This window comes from Papilio polytes, unplaced genomic scaffold (assembly GCF_000836215.1).
Source record: "Papilio polytes unplaced genomic scaffold, Ppol_1.0 DF824270.1, whole genome shotgun sequence".
Lineage (NCBI taxonomy): Eukaryota > Metazoa > Arthropoda > Insecta > Lepidoptera > Papilionidae > Papilio > Papilio polytes.
The window spans coordinates 1,260,867-1,285,787 of NW_013524934.1; the positions used below are offsets into that span (position 1 = coordinate 1,260,867).

Here is a 24,921-nt window from a genome sequence, read left to right on the forward strand (position 1 = left end):
CGCAAGAGAAAACCAAATGCAAAATAGACGTCTTTATTTCTGAAAGATTAAACAACCGCATAGAGGCATCGAGTAGTGTCTAAGCTTTAAAAATGTTTAGTCGTAAGTTGAGTACATTTCCCAGAGAGACTGGTCTCTCTGATTGATCACCTGTGCAGAAATGAGCTCTTGACTGGTTGTTCCGTTTCGCAAAAGAGACGTATCTCGATACATCGGTACTGTAGCGACCTTTTTTTCTTTTTTACTGAGGAAGATAAAGTGATCCTACCTTGACTAGGTTGTTGATAAATTGTTGTTCAGAATTTTATTATAGTTAGTGCTTTTTATTTTAAAATAAATAGATGCAATAATCTATTAATGAATAACGAAGTCTTCATATTTTTCCTAATGTGTAATATTGCAAAAAAATCAACCAAAAAAGTGGGACCCACCTGCAAGCATTACCTTTCGGATTAAAAAAGAATTATCAAAATCGGTCCACTAGCGGCGGAATTATGCCGTAACACACATAAAAAAATAAAAAAAAACATACAGACGAATTGAGTACCTCCTTCTTTTGGGAAGTCGGTCAAAAATATAAAATATGGCCGTTTTTATGGCCGTTTGCAGGATTGTTTAAATGAAGATTTTTTTTTCTCTAATCAAACATTACATGCACGCTGTACACGTGTTTCTTTAGTGCCGTGCATTATAAAGTGAGATCAAATATTTACCCTGGTGGACTCAAGGGCGCGGCACACTCCCCTGTCACTTATGTCAACTTGACAGCTGACAAGTTGACAGGTGTGAGGAATTGGGCGTAATGTGACAGTCGTGAGGAGAAAGCTTATCGGTAGGAACGGTATTCTGCGAATGTGTGAAAATTACTGGAAAAAGCTGTTTATAAAATATCTGCGTTCGAGAATCTTAAGTTGTCATGTATCATACTAATATTATAAATGCGAAAATTTAGATGGATGAATGAATGGATGGATGTTTAATAAAGTTTGTAGCCTAAACGGCTTAACAGATTTCAATGAAATTTGGTATAGATGTAGAGGATAGTCTGAAAGAACACATAGGCTACTTACTTTTGTTTTTTTCCCACGCGAACGGAGTCGCGGGCGAAAGAAAATTTTTTTACTATTTGCATGAAGACACTAAATGTAAACATTTTCATTTTTTTTAATTTTCTATGAGTAATTGCTTTATATTTGTAGTATAGATTTTTTTCAAAAAAACACTACCCAATTTTGAGCAACAAATAAATAATACCAAGTAATTTGGTATTGCAAACCAATAGATTTGGTATTCTGAATTAACCTTGAAAGTAAGCAAACAAATGGAAGTATTGTCGATGTAATACAAAGAAACAAGCTCTTCCCACCCTCTTTACAATAAAAGGCGCGACAAATCTCGACATTCGTACGTTAAGTGTTTGTTTAGTGCGTGTAACACATGACTATTTAAGAAACTAATTTCCCAGTAAAACTCAAAATAGTAAGGCAAGAGGAGGCGACCGCGTGCCGCGTCCTGGGACTATTTTAGACAACTTAAGGCTATGGACACATTGCAACAGTAGTAGTTATATTTTCTGTTATGAAGTCAAACAGATTTGCACGTTAATACGAATACTAGCTGAAATTAAAAAAATTATAAAATAATATGTACCCTATGTCATTCAATCATCTTTAATGATGTAAGAATTTTTACAATACATAGAAAAATACAAAACTCTCCCCTTTTTAATATCAAAAATTAAAGATAGTTGAATCTTTAAAATGATTTAAGGAAATATTCTGAAATACTAAATACTTCAGCATTATTAAATTAATCTTGATGAGCGTAAATAGTTCAAATTATTAAAACAACGAAAGGCGTAAAATGTGAACATAGTGTACACCCACCCTAACCTACGATATCTGATTGTCGCTTGTTTGTTTCCTGTCTTAAATTAGCCGCTCCTGAGAGACGTTCGTAAGATGCGTTCCTTTTATTGCTTGAACTAAATATTACTGTCATTTTAACTTAATGAAACATATTTATAGGGTAATTAACTTACGCTTCTGATAATCTCCGCTCTGAGTGTAATTAAAAATATAAACATTACTAGTCCTTCTCAGAGAACTTGTATAGAGCTGACAATTATTAACCATTATTGAGAACGTCAACAGACTTAAATGCGTGTATTTTATGTTACTAACTTAGTTTATGAGTAAAAAGACAATAAACAAAGAGAAGTCAAAGGCATTTCAAATTATACATATACTAGTTTTCGCTCACGACTCCGACCATGTGGAATTAAAGAAAAAAAACAAAAGTCTATGTGAAGACATCTTCTACATCTATGCCAAATTCAATCGAGATCCGTTCAGTAGTTTAGGCTACAAACACTAACAAACATCCACCCATCCATATAAACTTTCGCATTTATAAAATTAGTGTGAGTGTTATAGTAGTCCTTTCTATTCTACTCAAACCGTTTTTATCACTATTACGTATCCTTATTCAGATATGTTTTAAGGACAAAATTAATTAGTAATTATAATCCTTTTCACGTTAAGTATAAGTTGTGCAGTGGTTAATTTAGCTTTGTTTTAAATAAGTCCAAATTTCGAGTCCAAGTTGAGTTGCGCACCGGCCACCAGTCTGCCGAGACTGGACTGGAGGCGGCAAGATACGGCCAAGACTAATTTTCAATTAAAACTTCATCAAACTTCAGACTAGATACCGGAACTTAATCGTATGGTATACGTGATAAGCTGAAGCGTTTTTTGCAACTTTATTAAATTAGTCTTTTATTTATGTACTATTTTCTATAAACATATGATAACTATTTTCGATAATAGTAAATAAAATTGTTCTTGTCATTTGATGGAATAAAAAAAATCTTGTCAAGTACCTACATGACTAAGGTCGATATGAAATATTAAAATACATCTAAAAGCTAATTGTAATTACAGATTTTGTATAATAATGTGGAATTAAGATAGATTAGAAAATATATAACCGTTGGTAGATTATAAATTAAACCAGTTTGTAAGATTGAATGTTCGCTAACCTTGCAAAAACTGCAGGTAGCCATCGCTACGGCTTTCATATTAATTGTTTATTTTCAAATTAGCTCAGGCCCAAGGATTGGACGGAAATTTGCCGCTTCAGCTGTATTAATTTCTACACGGTCAGCGTCTGCTAGAAATATGTAATCTGCTATGTTTTAACTATATTAAAGGAAATGTTGCATTCGTTTAGTTCATTTTAGTATAGTTAGCTTTTTGTCAAGAAAAATAAGATACTTTTTTAAATTTAGAGCTATACTTTAACGTTCTTTTCTTCGACGCTTCTATGCATAATATTTTATTATCAGTAGCGGGTGTTCCTTAAAAACATACGCCTATATTGGTTCAAATTAACACCAAGATCGTAAAGCGAATATAACAATATAACCTTTTACAAAGACGTTACCTGCGAGCTGCTAGAAGGGCTCTCCACACGTCCCCAGCAGCCGACAGTTTTGCAACGTATGATACAAGTGACGTCACAAGAGTCCTCCACCAAATTGGATTTTTATTCGATACAACGGTACAAAGCAACGCTTTACAGAAATACGCACTCTTTTTAGTTTATTGGATTCTCGGATTTTTGAACTTTGTATTTTTAATCTGTGACAAATAAACAAATGATTTTAATTATAATTTTCTTATTTCCTTCTATACGTTAAGATCACTCTATTGGCGATTGATAGTCAGTTTTAATGCTTATTATTATATTCCCTTTGACCCTGCTACTATCACAACATTCCCAAGGTTTTGTACTGACAGTTAATCTCATTGGGTAATAATTATTTTACTAAGGGTTTGTTTTTTTCAGCGTGAGGGAGCGGCGCGCAGCGATGCGGAGCGCGAGAGGCGCGCGCGCGGCGACTGGGAGGCGCGGGCGCGCGGCGCCGAGGAAGATGCGGCGCGGCTCGCCGGCAAGCTGCACGCCGCACAACGAGAGATCGCCAGGTAAGGTCACCTCTGGTACAACACAAACAAAGCTAACAGTAAACTTTAGTCTCTGAGGTATAAATACAATCATAGAGTAGACTGCAGAGAGCGTGAAGTGCAAACAAAAAAATCCAAGCCCTCAAAGACTATTTTAAGAAGGCGGAACAGTATAGCTTAAATTGTATAGTGGCTAGAATGCCAATAAATTTAGGTTTTACCGTATAAATAACTATAAAAACATAAATCTCTTTAAAATCTAGCTACAAAGCAAGGGCTATACAAGGCTCGTTAAAACTTCGCTGGAGTAATTACTTCATGTAATCAGTATTGGTAACTTGACTCCACGTCGGCGTAAAACACTGAAGCCGGCGCGATATCGAATAACATTCGACTACCGACACCGTATCGATACGACATCGATACTAGGCGATAATCGAATGTTAGGGTTCGGTTTAATTTAATACCAACAATAACATCGCTATTTGCAATCGACTTTAATCATCGATATATTTGTATACGCGGTTTTTTATCCGTCTTTTAATTTAAATATTATATTGCTTTCAAAAAAATAAATTAACTCTTAACTTTTTTAAATACTAGATTTACAAAGTCAAACAATATAAAATCTAACAAAATGGTGTTAATAATTAAAAACTACGCAATACAAGATATGCCGGTCATTTTTACATATAAACAATATGCTATATTCACCCTTTAAAGCAGTAAGGAATCGAACCGAAACCTACCGCACACTGAGTTGTACGTGACGGGAATTGTAATGGTGAATTTGTTACGAAAGATAAAACGTACAACTAGTTTAATCTCTGGACAGAGGAATATTATTCAGAATTAAAGTATGAAGTAGATAATTTAGGGCTTGTAGATATAAGCTAAATTGAAATAATCCTAAGGGGACAATGCTCTTTCGAGTCATGGGATTTTAAATCATGAGTACTAAGGAGTACTTCAGCTTTTTTTTATATATTTCCTTGTAACATTACAATTCTCTATAAAACTTTTTATTTCTCTTTAAAGAGGTGGAAAAATAATTCTAGTATTTTTTTCATAAAAAATACTGGTGAGGCAAAATTCAAAACACAATATTCCATTATTGAAGTTTTTCGAAATCGATACCGCAAACAGTACAAACAGAATTTCATTTGAAAACGACGGACACTGTGGCTTTTGCGAAAACTGTATTATTTGCAGTAGAGGACTTAATAAAAAAAATGGAATGAACACTGGCACAAACAAATACATCGCAACCGTAAAAAAATGTTTATTGGACGAATCGGGAAGCGTTCTCCTAGTGTTCAAAGCTGGAGTGTTCGCGGCGAACAGGCGTGGTGTTTTTTCTACCGTAATAATCTCTTTATTGCGCCCTCGGAAATATTTTGACGAATAGAATTTATCCTCAGCATTGAGGCCGATGGGGATGCCCTCACAGATGTAGGAATTCCCATGCCACGTGATTGACACCGGATTGTTAAACGGTTTTATTTCAATAATGATGTTGAGAGAAGCAACTCTTTCACGTTTGTTGCTTTAAATTAGTATTTTATTTACTATACATTGTTTTATTTAGTGAGTATAGTTTAAAAAATCAATTAAAAGTATGGAATCTGAGCAAATTGGGTCGCAGGTACGCTTCAGTGCCGTAAATCTCAAAGTTAGCGAAAAGTTACGGACCAGTGGCCAATCGGGAGGGCTTATCGGCGTGATGTCGATCGCTGGGAATCGAACCCGAGTTCGTTAATTATCAAGTCACTGCTATCGGAACGGATCATTTTGATTTTAAAATAAAATAACCTCCAGTTTTCGCACTTACGAAGTTGCAGTTTCGAGAGTTAAATTTAATTTATTATTTTAGGTAATACTTCTTTGTCGGTTACATAATTTGTTTGTATATCAAGAAAACAAGATAAAAATCAAACAAATACTTTACTTGTTCCCTTGTACGCAAATTGTAAAACCAGAGAAGGAACATTACAAGAATCTTTATGTATATATGAATACTGTCAATACATCGTTATTAAATGTTTACAGTCATAGAAACTATTATTCGATAGTAACTGCTATCGATTCTAGAACTATCGATTTCATCGTACTCGGCGTCTGCAAACATTCCACGTCGCACCATCAATATTCATAAAGACCCGACAAGAATCGATTCTTGGCTCCGATATCGTATATTTGTTAAATTAAACGATGTACAAATTAGATCAAGGGGCGACGCTGTTCTGATTTTATATTGAGGAAACATGAATGCTGGTTCTAAATATCTGATTGTCTATTTGAATATTGACTGCCAAAACAACAAGAATTATAAAGTAGCTATCAGAATTTAAAAAAAAACAAAAGCGAATAGCCTATGTGTTCTTTCAGGCTTTCCTTAACCCAATATCTATACCCAATTTTATCAAAATCCGTTCAGCAGTTCAGGCTACAAACTGTAACAAACATCCATCCATCTAAACTTTTGCACTTACAATATAACTAGCTTTAGCTCGCGACTCCCTCCGCATGGAATTAAAAAATCAAAAGTGAGTAGCCTATGTATTCTTCCAGACTATTCTCTACATCTATACCCGATTTCATCAAAATCCGTTCAGCCATTGAGACTACAAACTCTAAAAACATCGATCCATCCATATAAACTTTGACTTTATAATATTAGTAAGAACTTTTGCATTTACAACATTAGTATGAAGTAAGATGAGAACTTTTACTACTCAGTAGAATAATTGATATTACGTATCCGCTAACAAACTAACCGTGGCCTTATTATTTAATACTCTGTTACCCATTTCCATAAGCGTCCATAAGCGTCCCAGCAGTGTAATACTATAATAGTAGTATGTCGTTTTATAGACGACATTTAATCGATTAATCGACTACAACGAATCGCTTTGTTTTAAATAACTTTGTTCTCATAAAAGATTGATCCAGTATGTTTTACGAGAATATGTTTTAAATATATAAACAACCAAAGTTATATTTAACCATGAACTTGTACTAGCAGATCCCGACCTAATCCACGCTTAGCTATTTACGGGCCACCCTAAGTCGTAAAACTTATAAATAATAAACGGGTGGCAGTAAAAGTCGCGGTATGGGGTAGTACCGGGGATGGATATCTGTGCATTGCCTCACGAAATGTTTACTATAGGGTTGGTATGACGGTATAAAGTAAACCATAAGATATGAAACTGCTTTGGTTAGTTACCAATTTGAATACAACCATTTTTTAAGTGTACATACATGTCTATTTTTGGGGATTCTTAAATTACATATGATTTGTAAAGCTTTCTGTCTTCGTTCGTTTTAGAGAATAAACTATTCTTTCAATTATTAAATTATAGATACGCACATTCTAACAAATAGATTATTGTTTTGTATAAAATTTTAATATATAAAAATCTTACTAATAATTTAAATGCGTAAGTGTAGATGCATGGATGTTAGAGTTTGTAGCCTAAACTGCTGAACGGATCTTGTTGATTTGCCATAGATGTAGAAGATAGTCTGGAAGAACACATAGGCTACTCACTTTTTTTTGCAATCCCAGTAGTGACGCGTCTAGTGTATTAATAAATGGTGAAACACAAGATAACATTGTTAAATAAAATCTATTTATAAATGTATTGTATCATTTGTCAGTTAAAACATTTTAATAGAAAACCCGCGTGTCGCCACTCAACTAAAAATAATATGACATTCGATATTTTCTTTCACCTCCACCACCCACTTTTACACCCTTTAAAGCGGGTGAAGAAATTTAATATCTTGGAAAGTACGGAAAACCATTATTACTGTTTTGATTTTTAAACAAAAATATCATTTATACGAAGATTTATCTTTCAGTCAACACTTGACATTTGGCAAGTCTGTGGAGTTTTGAGTAGCTGTTGATTTTTCTTGAAAGATGATATTAAATCAGGGGAAAGCCATTTTTCAAATTACGTTTCATCTTTCAAGAAAATGTTTCAAATATCTAAAATACACGAAAACGGTCAGCGACAACTTCAAGTTACATTTCGAGTGATTACCAGGTCTTAGTCAAATTTAAGTCAAGTCGAATTTAATTTGACTAAGAAACATGATTTTAATTAAGACCAAAACATTTTTAACACAAACAAAATTACATCAAGATAAGACGTAACAAACATCCAGCAATAAAAATTTAACTACAGCCGAATTAACAAGCGATGTGTACGCGATCCGACACGACTACGTAACGATGTCGACCCCCTACGTTCTGTAATTGTCTGTTTTATTTGTAAGTCGACACCACCCTCCAACCCCCAAATTATTACGACGAAACATAATACTATGACATATAATACCGAACATCGAATGACCGAACACTTGAAAAAATAGTCGTTATCTAACAAATAAAACGTCTCGACAAGTTTTACACGAGGACAATGACGCAGAACAATACATAGGCAGTGCTGTTAACACACTTCAGTTATGCTTACGCACCAGGCTAGTAACTTAGTCGAATATCGAGTGATTTAGTAACTAAATGTGCCTGAAAATATTGTAGATGAGAGTATTTTATTTATCGATTAAATTTCTCAGAACGGCTAAACTATAGACTGGTGCAAAATGCACTTACGACACGCCTTAGGCTATATATTTTCACGCTATTAAACTTAAATAAATCGGTGAAAACCTTAATGTGAGAAAGGGACCGTAAACTACAAGCTACCAACATCAAGGAAGTAAAATTGCCATGGCTGTCAATTGGGCATTTGAATTTTAACATTTGCAATTGAATATTTCACAAATGTAAAAAAAAGTTTTTATACATGATGAAGCCGCACGGAAGCAGTTAGTTATACAAAACATATTGTTCAGCAATTTTTAAAACTAGCTGTTCGCGTGCGGATTCACCCGCAAGAAAACAAAAAGCATTTATTTAATTGTTTACATTAGTCAAATTATCAATTGCGAATGTCAAAATAACATGAAATGACAAACCATTGTAATCTTACTTCCTTGATGTTGGCAGCAACTTATGATCTCTTTCTCACATTAGGGTTTTTATCTAAAATATTTACCCCGTAAGTTTAATGGTTTTAAAATATATAGCCTAAGCCGTGACGCAAGTGTAGTTCTTTTTATTAAAAAAATAACTATTCAAAAATATGTCGTAATTGCTGAAATCTTAGGCAACAAAGAAGTGTGTTTTTACGCTTTATTATAATAGTATAGATATAGATAATTGTGTTCGTTATTTATAACAAACGAAAACAAACGCTATCTTTTAAACGTTACTTTAAATTACCGCTTAAAATAGATTGGAAACATTATCCAAACATCGACCTTTTAAGTAACTCTAAGACAACATTACCATTAAGATTAAGAGAAAATGAACATAACATATGAATAAATTTTAAACGTGAAACTATTTTTATGTTTACGTTTAAATTTATTTAAAGAATGTCTCGAGTAACATTCTACTACTTTTCTTAACTACAATAATTTTTTTTTTATAACATAAGATGGCAAACGAGCAAGCGGCCACCTGAATCCGCCAAAATGGCGAAGCGACCGCTGCCCATAGACATCTGCAATTGCAGATGCGTCGCCTACCCTTATCCGACGGAGGAGGAGAAGCACATAAAGAGGATATTTCCACTTCCTATGCATCTCCTCCATCGTCAAATCCACTTCCCCTTCCCATCCTCTCATAAAAAAAGGGTGGTAAAGAGAAAAGGACTTAAATTAGGCCTCCGACACCACACTCATCAGACGAAACACTGCATTGGTTCCATTTCACGCCTGTCTTCTGTGTGGCCGTGGTATTACAGGGGGCGTGCCGGCCCATTCGTGCTAAGATGTTAAAGCGGGCACTACCACTATTAAATTGTATAAACTTTCATGAGACATCCCAGTGATAGACCCGACGCGACCGCGAGAACAAAATAAATTTGCCCTAAAGATAGACCCCCGATGGGTCTAAAACTAGAGATCGTAACTGGACGATCAATACAAGAGTTAATCGGTTCTTAATTCATTATTAAATGTATTAACTATACTTAGTAATATGATTTTTTAAACATAAATAAGGTAATGATTTACATTGTCGTCTTTTTTATGAAAAAAAACTAACCAAATTACTTATTTTTTAAGTATTCTTTACACTTAACCTTTGATGACGTCACGCAAATTAAAACTAAACTCAATAGTTAAAGATAAACATAGGGACGCTGCCCTAATTTTATCTGAGTTTATTTTGAAGGCCCTTTAGACCGACCAAACCCGGGGCAGATAACATAAGTCATTACTTCTTTACTTATCAAAATATTTGTTTTTAATTATAACATCTAAGTGAATAAATACATGATTAAATTATTTCACTACTTTGGACACTATTTTACCTATAAAATATGGTGCATAGAAAAACTGATTTCCCTACCTTTTGCCTACGACATCGTTGGAGCAGAATTAAAAAAAATCTTAACAAGTCCGTGTTCCTAACATTCACATTTGTAACATTAGTATCGATACCGAGTATGATGTTACTAAGGGATGTATGTATGACATTACATACGTAGAAATCTTTTAAGAATCATTTCCACAATCACAAATATCTATAGTTTGCGATATCTTGCTATAACTTATTTGCAAGCAAAAAATCTTTCAAGACCATATAGCTAAGTTATTTAACCGCACATAGATAACACTTTGATACTAATATTATAAACTCGAAATTTTAGATGGATGGATGGATGTTTGTTAGTTTGTAGCCTAAATGGCTGAACAGACCTGGATAAAATTTGACATTGATATAGAACACAGTCTGGAAAAACACATAGGCTACATCCTTTTGTTTTTTTAATACCACGCGGACGGAGTTGCTAGCAAAAGCCAGTTATAAATATAACAGACTTTATCAACTAAATTGCGGAAAAAAGCATAGTTGGAAGTAAAATGCAAACACCCGTAGTCTTGACAATGATAATTAAACGGCAAATACCTCCATCTTTGTCACAACTCTTTTACTGTCTTTAAACTACTAACAGTTCGATATTGAACCTTATTGTACTGATGATAAGGGTTATATATTTTTTTGTAGTTGTATGTCTTGTGGGTCCTTTGTTGGAAGTTGTACGTTGCCTCCATTCGTCTTGTTTGCTCGTATGGGGTCGCAATTAGCCGGGAGTAAATGATGGAGGCTTTCATATTTAACCTTTCTTCGACAGGCGTAATCAATTAGTTCGCTTGTCGGTGGCAAGTTTCTGTCTGTTTTTCTTTATGTCTATGTAAATATTGTCTTGCTTTAAAATCAGGTAAAATAACAAATTAGTTTTATTGTCACTACTGTGGCAAGTGACAAAAACAAATTAAACTTTTACCTACTATTGTATAATACGAGTATATTATACTTGTAATTTGGTTGATTTCTCATGTTCTTGATAACCATCTTGGTTTATAATTAGAACTTTTTAAACCCTGTCCATTTAAAAGCAACAGATTTTAATTTTATTATAGGATTACCCGGAACAAACGCGGCTTGCGGACAGACAAACAGACAGACAATAAAATTTAATTGCGATTTTCGTTATTGGCAACATAAATACATTATCTTCGCGAAATCTGGATTTTTTTTTTGATATTACAAACAGACACTTCAATTTTATTACATGCATAGATTGGTTGATATAATTGGCTGATTTCTTGAACAATTCATTTGAACCTATATTAACATAACCAAAATACTTATATAACTAGGTTACTTTTTACCTATGACAAGCAACCCCTGCGTTGCAACTTGCAGGGGTGGTAAACATTTGCATACAATACTCTCTAACAATTTAAATTTAAACGGATTTTCGCTATAAATGTATAAACTCCGGCAGCCATTTTGATTTTTGTTTTTCTTTTAAAAAAGTTTAAACCACTAGGGGAGTATTACCTTTACAAAATCTCTAGAAAATATTCATAAGTTTTCACCCTTCGTAATAAGATTATACAGGTTGGTAATGTCTTTGACAAAAAATCATTTTAGTATTGAATACAAAAAACAGTGACACCTCACGCAAAGTACGCGCTAGTGGAGTTGCGGAAACTGTAGCCCCTACTATTACTACTAACAGTGACAACGTAACAAAAAAACAGTGGTGTTAATTTGATAAAGTATGTAAATTATTATACCTAATTTTAATTTGACGGAAATAATATCTTTTTAATATTTTTTGCATTGTTATTGTCTTGATTCAACTTCCAATGAAGATTCTTTCATGATATTTAAAAGCAACTGTATCTATAAGGTAATATGATTCAAAATGTTGTAGCTTCCTACTTAAGTTTTTCATACGTTTTTTAGAGAATAAAATAAAACAAAGTTGCAATTTTTGTAGTAAATTTCTATCTCTATGTAATTCATTTTGTGTAAGGTTAAACGACAAAGGACAACGTGCCACCTGATCTCGGAGATCGGACTAAAGTAAATATATAGAGATTCCTTCATTTGTATTCGGCAGACGCCGCGCCCCGACCTACCCTGTTTATGTGCTATCGATCCTTCTAGAGCACCTTTTTATACTTTCACTGTTTGACCTTCGAGAAGAAAGTAAACTTTGCTTTTAAAAGTTACATTTTATACATCATTCTGTTTAAAAACATGCACATTAGAAATAGCGTTGTATAATCTTACTGAATTATTAAATTTGATTATTATTAGCGACTCTATCTGCGTGGGATTAAAAAAACAAAAGCAAGTAGCCTATGTTTTCTTCAGAATATGCTCTACATCTATGCCAAAATTCATCGATATCCGTTCAAATTTGTAAGTAATTAATAAGACTTATAAATAGCATGAATAAAAGAATTCAGATTTAAATTCTGATATTATTAATAATACAAAGAAAGAAGTTATGTCAATAGTAAATGACAGTTAATAATGTAACAGCTGTTCCGAGATTTACTGCGTCTTATTTGATTTGCTTTTATCTTGTCATATGTCTGATCCATATTACTTTTTGTTATTGTCGAATAATCTGTAATTATTAATTACTAATTATTAAATAGTTCGTTTTAATATTGTTGGTTATTCAAATTAGGAGCTGGCAAACACCTTTGACTAAACTTCCTTAAAACTGTTGTGCAGTTGTCGATTGTCGATTGTTTGGCAGCCAGTTCAACTGTTTAGTTGCACAACTAAAAATCGAGTAATGTGCGCACCTCCATATAAGCTCATAGGAATCAAACTGAGGCTAAACAGTTGTGTTGTTTAGTCAAAGGTGTGCTCTAAAACTAGCTTTAATTTTTACTCCAAAGTTAGGATATCACAGTCGTTAAAATTACTAGGCTATCATAAATCGCAGAGTCACTAAACCGAACATTCTTGAAGGAAGTCCAGGCATTTACTGACTGAGGAATCTAAACAATGGTGCGGTATTTCTGTAGTCGCATACAAGTACCAGGCAGTCATAACACTACGGAACTCATCTCTAGAGATTGCAGTGCCTCTTGAAGCACGCCTGTCACTCTATACTATATTTTTTCTTTCTTACGCGAAGAAAGTACGAAAATGTCGGCCCACTGGTCCAGACTTTTGCATTACTTGTGCACGCTTTCAAGTAATAATTTCAACTGTACTCGAGCTTATTTTTAACAGTGTTTTGTGACAAAACTCTTCACAACGACTTAAGTTATTGTGACTTATACGTCCACTTACTAAATGATTTTTATGTTGTCAATAATTGTGATTTAATGTGTAAGGAAGTGTATTTATTCAATTTAAAATCGTTATGTAATGATTTAAAATTGAAAATACCAAAAGATTTCATTTTACTTAGTAATTTCTACCATGTTAGTTGAAAAGTTCCTAGTCATCTGGCGAGCAATTTTCTCTTGGTACGGGAAAGGGACGTAAACCAATAAAGCTGGAACCATTTTAATCTGGCTCAGGTTGGTCTCGAAACGGCATTATCCCGGGGCAGCTCGGGGTAGCGGGTTCGATGCCATTAGTATAGAAGTTGCTCCGTCGGGGTGAAGATAATTCCGGATTTTCTCCCATAACGTATTGACAATGAATACTTTTCTAAAGAATGTTTATTTATATCGCTTTGCTTTATATCTTTAGAAATTGATTTCTTTAAGTTTATTTAATTATGATTTAAGCAATAAACATTCACAAAAAAAAAACCTAGATGGCGTTACTAGTCGTCTATTTAAATTAATAACAGTCTTTAAATATTTATTTTTATTTACTCTTTAATAGTAACTTAAAACTACGTGATTAATTATTAGCTTATTAATTAGTAATGCTTATTAATAAGTCCTAAGCAATGTTATAATAATTTAAATCGCAGAAGACTAAAACAAATGCGACACAGAATGAAATGAAAGGAAAATTAAATGTAAACATTTGAATGGCGCCAACGACGCTCATCACGGACTCGCTTATCTCTTGAACGAACGAATGACAGAGTGAATGATAATGAGCGGCAGGAATGAGACAAGGAATGAAAGGAGCGAGAGGTAGGAATAATATTAGGAGGCGCCGCACCGTCTTACGTGACATTCCTGAGAAAAGCATTATGCCATATTGTATTGTGTTTGTAAATCTTTAAATGCTTTTTTATACGTCGATGTTATTTTGTTTATTTCACAATAATGATGTTTAAAAATTCTATTTATTGACCATAACAGCAAACAATTTACTTTTTAAACTATATTTGCATTAAAATAGTAAAAATTTGGAAAACGGCTTTCTAAAGAGGATTTTATACACGTTTCAATTACGTTATAAGCAATTCAATAGAATATCCCGTGTTGTTGACAGAAAATGAGAACAAAAGAGAAAGACGAATGAATCTTCGAAAACTCATTGTATCCTGCGAAGATTTCCATTTCAAGAATCCGTCTAAACTTGTACACAAATAAAACAATCCAAAACCTGACGTATTACAATGCACCCTCCGCCCTTAAGAAATCAGGGTGCATTCCTCCCCTACTTCCTTGAGAGATATATGATTTTAATAATCGCCAAGATTACGATAGGAAGGGCCACGTCGGATTCTTTCAAGTGTCCCTCTGAGAGGTCTGTCAGCTCTGAGAAATTGTCCCCGTAGCTATTTCATTTGTGAGGACCACTTGATATATGAGAAGCGTTTTCAAAATGGAACGTCTAAGGTTCTGGGGATATTTGCTTATTGTCAATAGAAGTTTGTGTTTTTTTCTTATATTTCGATTTTATAACAACAATCTTACAGACCGTATGACAAATATAGCTTGACAATGAAAACAATTGTCTGTTTTATGTCTCATTTTATGAAAAAAATAACATATGGCAAGTTAATTAACCTTTTAATAAAGGTAGGCTTGCTCCCGCAACGTCAAATTTTGACATCTCAACTAATTGCGCGCGTTAATCTCACATCGCACCGCCATCTTTCAAGATGGCGTTTACAAGATGGCGGCAAAAACCGCGCGAGTGACAGCGCTTTATTAGCAGTGCAACCGGTGCAGTGGTTCCTTAATAAACGACTATGGGGACGTTATTAGTCTGGATGGCTCGCCTTGGGATTTTGTTGGCTTTTTATAATTGACAATTTGTAGTAAGAAATCGAATTATACTTCCTCGATTAACAATCAATAGTCGAAGCCAACGATTGATACGTTAATAAACGTAAAAAATCGCGTTTAAATGGGGGAATAGACTTCAAAAACAATTTAACATATGAAATATGCAATGTTTAGATGTGCAAAACAAAAGCCGGCGTTAAATAATTAACTTCATACAAACAACAGAGAGATATGTTCGTGAAATATGAATTACAGCCAAGTCTGGCAGAGCGTGATGAAATTAGCGCGACGATGCGGACGTAGACGGGCGGGCAAATTAGTTTAGCAGTCCTAACACTGCTAGACTGCTTCCGTTCAAACCGAAATGTTTGTTATTATGAGAAAATTATTTTACACTAGTTACATATGTTTTTTTATCTTGGAGAAATCTTATAAAACACAAACGTTGATTTTAAAGTTAAATCAAAAGTTGTTTAATACAAATGGTTTTTTTATCATTTTATCTCCTTCCTCCATTTAATAATATTGAAGAATGCTATTTCAATATTCATATAACACTAGTTTTCGCCCGCGACTCCGGCAGCATAGAATTAAAAAAGTGAAAATGAGCCTACGTGCCCAGATCCTCTATATCTATGCCAAATTTCATCAAGATCCGTTCAGCCGTTTAGGCTAGAAACTCTAACAAACATCCATCCATCTAAACTTTAGCATAAATAATATTAGTAAGAAGTAAGATTTTAACGAAGAACAAATTAACACTGCCTTCTACGAGAGGTATTTATCGACTTTCAAAGTATTTAAAGGCAAACAAAAACCGCGACAAGTGCAAACTGATTCAGTTAAGTTAGTCGAGTGCCTGGGGTGTTGCGGGGGCTGCGGGGATAGTAGGGGAGAGGTAATTTGTTGTACAACCGCTAGGGTGACACAGCAGTTATCATTTGCTATAAAAAATCGCTTTAAGAAAAAAACGCTTATGGTGTGCTGAAGTACTCAGAGTCACTAATTGATCACTAAGAGTGTCCATCAACGATTTCTCTTGCCAAAACTACACTAAGAGATACCAATTTACTCCAAGACAGTCTGTATATGACATTTAATTTTGAATTTACTATATTTAAAGGCAATGAACATGGTAAGAATCGATTAGTACTATAGTAGACTAATTAATATGCTTAAAAAACACCGAGAAGTCCAATAAATTAAACAAACCGTGTACCGGAAGTTAATGGAATGGTAGCCGGGCGACCGGATCGTATCCGGCGCGGTCCGCGGCGATGCAATTGTCATGCAAATGCTTGAATTAATCGCACCCGGTTAACCCGGGAGCCGGGTATACTTGCATACATATGAAGGTATATTTAAAGGAGTCTGGGTGCTTTTACTTTCTATACGTATATTTATATTGTTCACGGATTTTTCAATGCCTTTATGTTCTACCGAGTTACTTAAAATTAAATCTGGATTGCATTTCATGTCATATGACGTTTGAGATCACTACTACTTCTAGTATTTTTGTCTAGAAATTAAAAAGGCAAGTTACAAACAAAAGACGATAGAAAACTATAGTGCAAACTTAAAATATAAGGAGTATTCGTTACAATTGAAAATTTCAGTATCTTTCTCAAACTCCCACGAAATTCGAAGTAGACGAGAACAAGTTACGATAAGTTTGTAGTAAGTTTTAACGACAGACCGACTGACATTTTCGGTGTGATAGCGCCCAGAGAACGTTAAAGGAAACTCGAGAATATTTTTATTTGCTCACTTCCTTAATATTAACTTACGGAGACGACTGAAGTGGCGAAAATATTAAAAATGGAAAATCTTTTTCAGAATACGACTCGGCGATTTTAATAAAAATTTTATATCGATGCTATAAAATATGGAAACGAAATTAGGTATGAATTTGGGAAGCTTTTGCAAACCAAAATGGACTTAAACAAATAATTTAACATTAAATGTCTGTTTAGAAGACACTAACTTTAGGGGTTAGTTTACATATATATCTGTAGATATATATAGATAGAGCTATTTAATAAGAATCCGTTTTGTATTTTAGTGGCCAGGCACGTAGTCGGATTCCACAAAAGTACGCCTCGAGGCGGGTGTAATTACAGAATTCATCACCGGCCATATAGCGATATTTATTGCTGCCTCTAGCGCCATCTACAAAAGAGTTTAAAAAAAATCTCCAATTAGACGAACTTTTTCGTTCCCCCTTTTACAGCGTATGTGAGGGATTTCAATTAACTGTCAAATGAATCATTTCGTTCATTGAATTATAAATATGGGAAAGGGTTTAATCAGTTATGATAAAGTTACTAAGTTCGGAGTTTAATTTTAGTTGCTAATTTTGAAAGATTTATTTAACAAGACTTTTAGATATTGAATTAATATTAAAACAAACAATAAACTGTTTAAAAACATAAATAATTTCACCTCAACGATAGGAGCTAAGAACAAATAAATTCAAATTCATACCATCGTTTCAATAGGGTGACCATCGTGTCAGGTGTTCCCAACAGCGGGCACCGTATTGCTGTTTATTACCGTCATATTTCAGAGCCCCTGAAAAAGACGGGCCCCCTTTTGATTTGCATCTGACAATCGCTCCAACGTAATAACCGAACACCCTAATCTTAGGAAGTGAAGAAAATTATAGGAAATGTACTCACAATATTCCATTTTTGAAACATTTCTCATTTACAGAATCAATCCCATTTTTTGTGCTCGATTTTCGAACGTTGAACGTTGAAATTTTTTTTCTTCCGCTGTTACTCATTTCAGAATTAATCCGACAAAAGGTTCGCTTATTGAAGTGATATTTCAATATTAGAAGTGGTTTTAGACACGTTCTCTGCTTAACTCTTGTTAATGAGATTTTTTTTCATCGATATTCTAGTTAAAATTTAGTTAAACACAGTGAAAGAAGCAGTTTAAACCACTTTATAAATACATATTCATTTTATAGAGTACTTTTATCTGTTACGATTGCTAATGCTCACATGATTACATTCATAAAAAGTTCCCACGTCAATGAAGTGGCACATCCGTTAGCAAGTTCGTTATGTCCCATCAGTGGGAATTGTCTCGAGACAATATCCTATCAATAGGACCACCCTTGTGGATCGATTGTCCACTTTATCGTTCATTGGGTCATAGTCGACCCTTTGTATTACAAAACTCACTTCCTGTGTTATAAATTGTATGTTCTTTTGACCATATTCGGCGTCAAAATACTTTAAATAATTAAAAATTTACTAATCATTTGGTTTGTTACAGGTAAACGATAATTTTTCTGCTCTTAGTGTGGTAAGTGTTTTGTTATAAAATCAATAGATGGAGTTACTAGTTTTTTAATGTCGATAGTATGTGAAAGTGCAAATCTAGTAGTGAAAAGTACAATTAAGTGTTATTATTTGTGATCCCGCTTTAGTATTTAACAGTAAGCAATCAAATAAATTATCATCTCTTACGTAATAACCCCAAAATTCACATAACTATACAGAACTGACACTACTACAGCAAATATATATGAAATACAATGAAGAAATTTATAAATTAACTATACGAAGTTTGGTATAATTCTTCTGTACAAAATCTTCAAACGAAACTTCTTCCATTGTTACGTAACTGTAAATTCTACCTTTGTCTTATTTCTTATTCGAAGTTATTAAAAAACTTCTTTATACATTAGCAGTCAAAGCATTTTGTTTTAATTAATCCGCTCTAGGGGACCTCAAATAGAATCGTCCCTTATTTTTTTTAAACTTTAGAGAGAGTCAAAACACCTGGTTGTCTAGACGAGGCGGCGAGGGACATTGCTTTCTCTGGAAGTTTTTAAGTACGCTCGTTATTTGTTGGCGAGCAACCGAATGGAACAGTTCAGTTCATCGCAGTGGGACGTTCGAAAACTCTGCGTTCTTTTTGCGTTTCCTATCTGAATCGAGTTTATTGCCTAAAAAAATTCTAACAAATGCTACTTTGTTTTTTCGAAGTGTTGTTCAACCTGCCTTTGACCCTAAGGGTCAGCACAGTAGGTACAACTGTTCTATACATTTCAAATAGCCGTCATTTCTAAATTCACTCTCTTAAGTATCTTCTTTCATACAATCCATCCATTATGTCTTCCTCTACCTTCTTATCTATCTTTCCGCATCTCTATTCAAATCAGTGCCTGAATAGTCGGCACGGACTTAATATTCTTAAAGTGAATAATTGTTTTGATCTCTCTTTATCAACGTGCATTTGTTTTAATATCAAAGACTTTTAAAAATATTCAGACGAGGCAATAGAACAAAATTTATCCACCGGTACTTTCTCGTAATGATCATGTGAAAAAATCTCAAGTGTCAACTATGCCTACTCTATATATACTTTTTTAATCTCTTTGTCGAAATCATTTATACCTTTCCGAATCACCAAGTTTTGTTTATTTATCGGAATGTTAGACAAACTTGATTTTCTGTGTAAAAACGTTCCATAACTATTACAACAAATACCATTACCAGGCAACTTTTCTCACGCCATTGGCTCTTTAGTATTTCCACTGCAAATATTATTCCCTAATCGTGTTTCCAACTGACGTTTATGTCTGAAACAACCTGTTTATCAGTGTTGCATTATTGTTAAATGCAAATTAGCAACTTCGCGAAGGTATTTACATCGGCTTTGTCTTGAGTTATTTTGTTATTGTTTCCTTAATTATTTTGTGATGAATTCCAATGGTATTTCGATGTCAACACGATAGCGCCCTCTCTTTTGATTTAATTAAGTCATCATGTTTATTGTTTTGTTCTCGACAGTTCTTCGAAAATATCTTTATTCGGCTACAATTACTTTCAATTCTATATATTTTGTGTGTGTTCAAATTAAATTTTAAGTGAAATAAATCGTACAAATTCAGTCTCAAATCTACAAAAAGTGTTACTGAAAATAATGAATTACTACAGAGAAAACCAAGCTTTATTCTTTAAAGAACAGAAGAAAATCTTCTCTTTGATCTACCTTCTTAATATTGTCATGTTTGTAAAATTTCAAAGTTATCTAACAAAGCAAAGTAAATAAGCAAACGCGTCTGCGAACCCTTGCACTAAATAACGACTTAAATGTTTCACAGAACAAACACACAAATTTGAACGAGAGCGGACGGTACCCGCTACCCAATTGCAGCTTGCAACTTGTTACCATTTGCACCCTTCCCTTTTGTTTGCATAAGTCACTAAAACGCACCCCAACTAATGAAAACCTGAGGGAAAATTCGGGAAAACTCATAATAATAGGGGCGCGATGCCAACGATGTACAGGCTGCTCGTTGTTTAAAATTGAGTTAAATTTTAAACTGATTTAAAGCAATAAAAACGTAATTAGAATCATAATAATTAATTGTTGCAATAATTTCATGTCTAACTCACTATTTTATTACTTTTACTAATTGATCTTAAGACCTATTGAAAATCTAACTAACACTTGATTAATTACGGTTATCAATATTGTGCAGTATTCCAATATTTAGCATTCACCCTTTGACATTTTTAATTAAACGATTTCTATCATGATTTTTTTCATATGTGACGTAAAAATAAATACTTAGTTTAAAAGATATTTATCTTATTACGCTTTAAATTTTTCATAACTTATTTCCCATTTAAAAAAACTCGTTTTAATTAAAACATATACCAGACTTCACTTATCCATTTATAGAGTATAAATACTAGGTCAGGACACGGTCTAGAAAATTATGTTTCCTAGGAAACTAAATCGCTTAACCAGGACTCATGTATTCCACCTTTTTAAATGAGAGAATACTTTTAAAGAGAAATAGCGCGGTAATAGAGCATCCTGTATAAACTTTTAGCTATAAATATATAAATTTAAAAGGCCGGTAGAGGCTCAAATTGGGCGAAATTCAAACTTATGCAGATGCGAGACAGATGTCGCCCCTCTCCCTACGATTATCGTATGCAGATTAAAATGGGAAAACCCGCCCGTTCTATGTTCCGTCCGAAGCTAACCGCGCCACCTGTGTTTTCTCAAAAAACCCTCCAGTGTTTTTTCAATCGAGTATCCATCGGTGGAAAGGAAAACATTCACCAGGCCTGCGTTATTGCAAGAACGCCATGCACGTTGCGTATGCAGCGCTCCATGTTATATAACTCATGATAGTCCAAAACTTTCATTATTTATTTATTTAAAACCACTCTGTAAATGTGCTGGTCTTCATTAAAATCTTTTCTTTCAATTTACAACTATATCACTGGCTGTAAATAATTAAAAACCAACACACCTAAATCTAATACGTCACACAATATTAATTACCTCCGACGCCGTCCTTTCATATAGCGAATATTATCCCGGGCATGCATGAATTTTAGACAGGATCTAAACTCCCCATTTCTCTCCAGGTAAGCAACGCCAACTCATCATTTATTAACGTGTACGTAAAACTCTACTCCCCCTAATTAGGGTAATTATTTGGGAAAAGGGAAATCCGCTATTCAAATATTGAAGGTGCACACTGTGTCCCTTTGAAATTAAGGAGCAAACTTCGGGATGTAATGACGACTTACGTCTTGGGACCCGTGTTATGTTGTTAAATGGGGTACGGATTAAATATCCAAGAATATGTGGTTACGCTATCTTGATGTTTAATTTTCATACAAAGATGTTTTTCTTAGGAATCTAGTTTCATCATGTTAATATTTGCTTTATCTTACTTCTTACTATCACTATAAATGTAAAAGTTTAAATAAATGTTTGTTAGAATTTGTAGCCTCAACTGCTGAACGAATCTCGATGAAATTTGGCATATAATCTTGAAGAACACATAGGGTATTTACTTTTTTTTTTCACGCGGACTGAGTCGCGTGTCAAAGCTTTTCTTTTCTTATTAAATTAATGCAAAAGTGAACAATAATAATTTAATATAGTAAAATTAATTGTCTCTTAAAAGGTTTGTTGTATTAAGTGTTTAACTTTACCATACTAAAGAGAATTAATTGTCAAAATGTAGGAACTACTAACATATAACCTTCTATTAACAATCGGATTGCTGGCTTGTTAACAAATTAGTAACATGCAAATGCATACATTAACAACGACTAGTGGATGCGCTGACAGGAACATGGTAGAGGTTTGTTAGTTGTAAGACAAAGTTCAATAGAATGTAAGCGTCTTCTGTAAGAATACATCGCGACAGAATAATATGAAGGTATCTACATTGTGAATCCTTGATACAATACGTAACGTAAGACAGCAAGACAATAATGAATTAACACTAGCTTTCGCCCGCAACACCGTCCGCGTGGAATTAAAAGAAACAAAAGTGAGTAGCGTATAAGTTCTTCCAGCCTATCCTCTACATCTATACCAAATTTCATCGAAATCCATTCAACTGTTTAGGCTACAAACTTTAACAAACATCCATCTAAGCTTTTGATTTATAATCTATACTATTATAATAAAGCGTAAACACACACTTCTTTGTTGCCTAATATCTCAGAAATTACAACATGTTTTTGAATAATTCTTTTTTTAATAAAAAGCCCTACACTTACGTCACGCTTTAGGCTTAAGGGGTAAATGTTTTGGATAAAAACTCTAATGTGGGAAAGAGACCATAAGTTGCTGCCAACATCAAGGAAGCAAGATAGTCAAAGTTTGTCATGTCATGTCATTTTGACATTTGCTTTTGATAACTTGACAAATGTAAACAATAAAATAAAATTTTCGTAATTTGATGCGGATGAAGCCGCACGGGAACAGCTAGTATTAGTATAATGAACTTATCAAAGCAATCAAACCAGCGTGACAATATTCTAAACCACTTATAAACCTTCAAACGGTCAGTGGTCCTTTTCGATGCCTTGAAACCTTTGAAATTAAACGTTTTGTACAAACAAAAGCGCGATTTCCATTTGAATGGCGACTCGCGTGCCACTTCAAACACTTTAAATGCTTGTTTACCATATAAGACCCCCAAAACCAAACACAAACACCCCCAAAGCTGCGGATATTTCGGGTCGAACGGTTTCGGATATTTTTCGGTTACACGCCTTGATGTTTGTCGCAGATCAAAGACATGCGACGTTCGCTATAGACATATTATTGAAATAATTTGTTTCGTAATTCGTAAAAATACATTCTATTTTTTTTTATAACATTAGGTGGCAAACGAGCAAGCAGCCACCTGAATCCACCCAAGTGGAAAGCGACCGCCTCCCATAAACATCCACCTATGCGTTTCTCCACCGTCAAATCCACTTTTCCTTACCATCCTTTCGTCTTAAGAAAAGGGTGGGAAGGGAAAAGGACTAAAATTAGGCCTCCGACCACACTCATCAGACAAAACGCGGAATTGCTTCCACTTCACGCTTGTCTTCTGTGTGGTCGTGGTATTACATCGGGCGAGCCGGCCCATTCGTGCGAAGATGTTAAAGCGGGCTTTATCACAGTTAATGTAATGGTTTAAAAAATACAGCTAGTTTTAAAATATTAACACCCAATAATGTTGCTAATTAAGTCGTCTAAAACACAAGCTCTGTACAATAGCACATAAAGAAAATCAATTTCTATTAAGATTCCAAACCTTTATAGTAGGTTCATGCAAAATGTGAAGGCGATACGTTGTCAGTGATCTTAATATCTACCCCGAAATCCGATACTGTACCACCTAAAGCCATCGCCTTCGAGCTCATTGTGTTCTTTGTTCGGTCCGGACCTGCACCCCATTAGCATTTAAGGGTTATCGTCTTTTGTAGGCTTTAACTTAATCGCTTTGTGGCCAGACCATGAATTTGAACCCACGTGCCATCGATACCGTTTAGTGTACGTGCGAGGTGTAAGCAAGTGATAAGCTAAAGCGATATTATTTTTTAAATTCCAAAATTCTTTTTATTATAGTTGTCTTCTAGCTATAGAAATCATACTAATATTATAAATGCGAAAGTTTAGATGGATGCGTTTTTTTAGAGTTTGTAGCCTAAACTGCTAAACGGATTATTCAAGGAGTTTTTACACGTTTTTATAGAGTCAAGCCATTAGAAAAGAAGAAAAAATTGATGACGTCAACAGTGTGTTCTAATTTTGAATAATTCAATTTCTTCTTCTTTTCTAATAGCTTGACTCTAAAAACGTGTAATGATGAAATTTGGCATTAATGTAGAGGATAGCTTGAAAGAACACATAAGCAACTTGCTTTTGTTTCTTTAAGTCCACGCGGACGGAGTGTCGACGTGTCGAGTGTCGTCAACGGAGTCAGGTATTAAATAAGAAGAGCAAACGTACAATTACAATAAACGATATCATATTAACAGATTCGTGATTTTAAACAAAGTCAAAATTAAAAATAGAAAAAGAATTGGATCGTTAAAAATCTATGACAAGATAAATACTTTGATACACTAAT

The 24,921-nt window shown here is 34.1% G+C and overlaps 1 protein-coding gene across 4 annotated transcripts in view; it reads left to right on the plus strand.

Annotated features, from left to right (window-relative positions):
• LOC106104340 overlaps window positions 1-24,921 on the plus strand; it is a 271,002-nt gene that overhangs the window by 163,916 nt on the left and 82,165 nt on the right. For all 4 annotated transcript variants that reach the window (XM_013284377.1, XM_013284368.1, XM_013284390.1 and 1 more), the window contains exon 4: window positions 3,850-3,986. In XM_013284377.1, coding sequence (XP_013139831.1) covers window positions 3,850-3,986 — 137 coding nt within the window. The remainder of the gene's footprint in view (window positions 1-3,849; window positions 3,987-24,921) is intronic.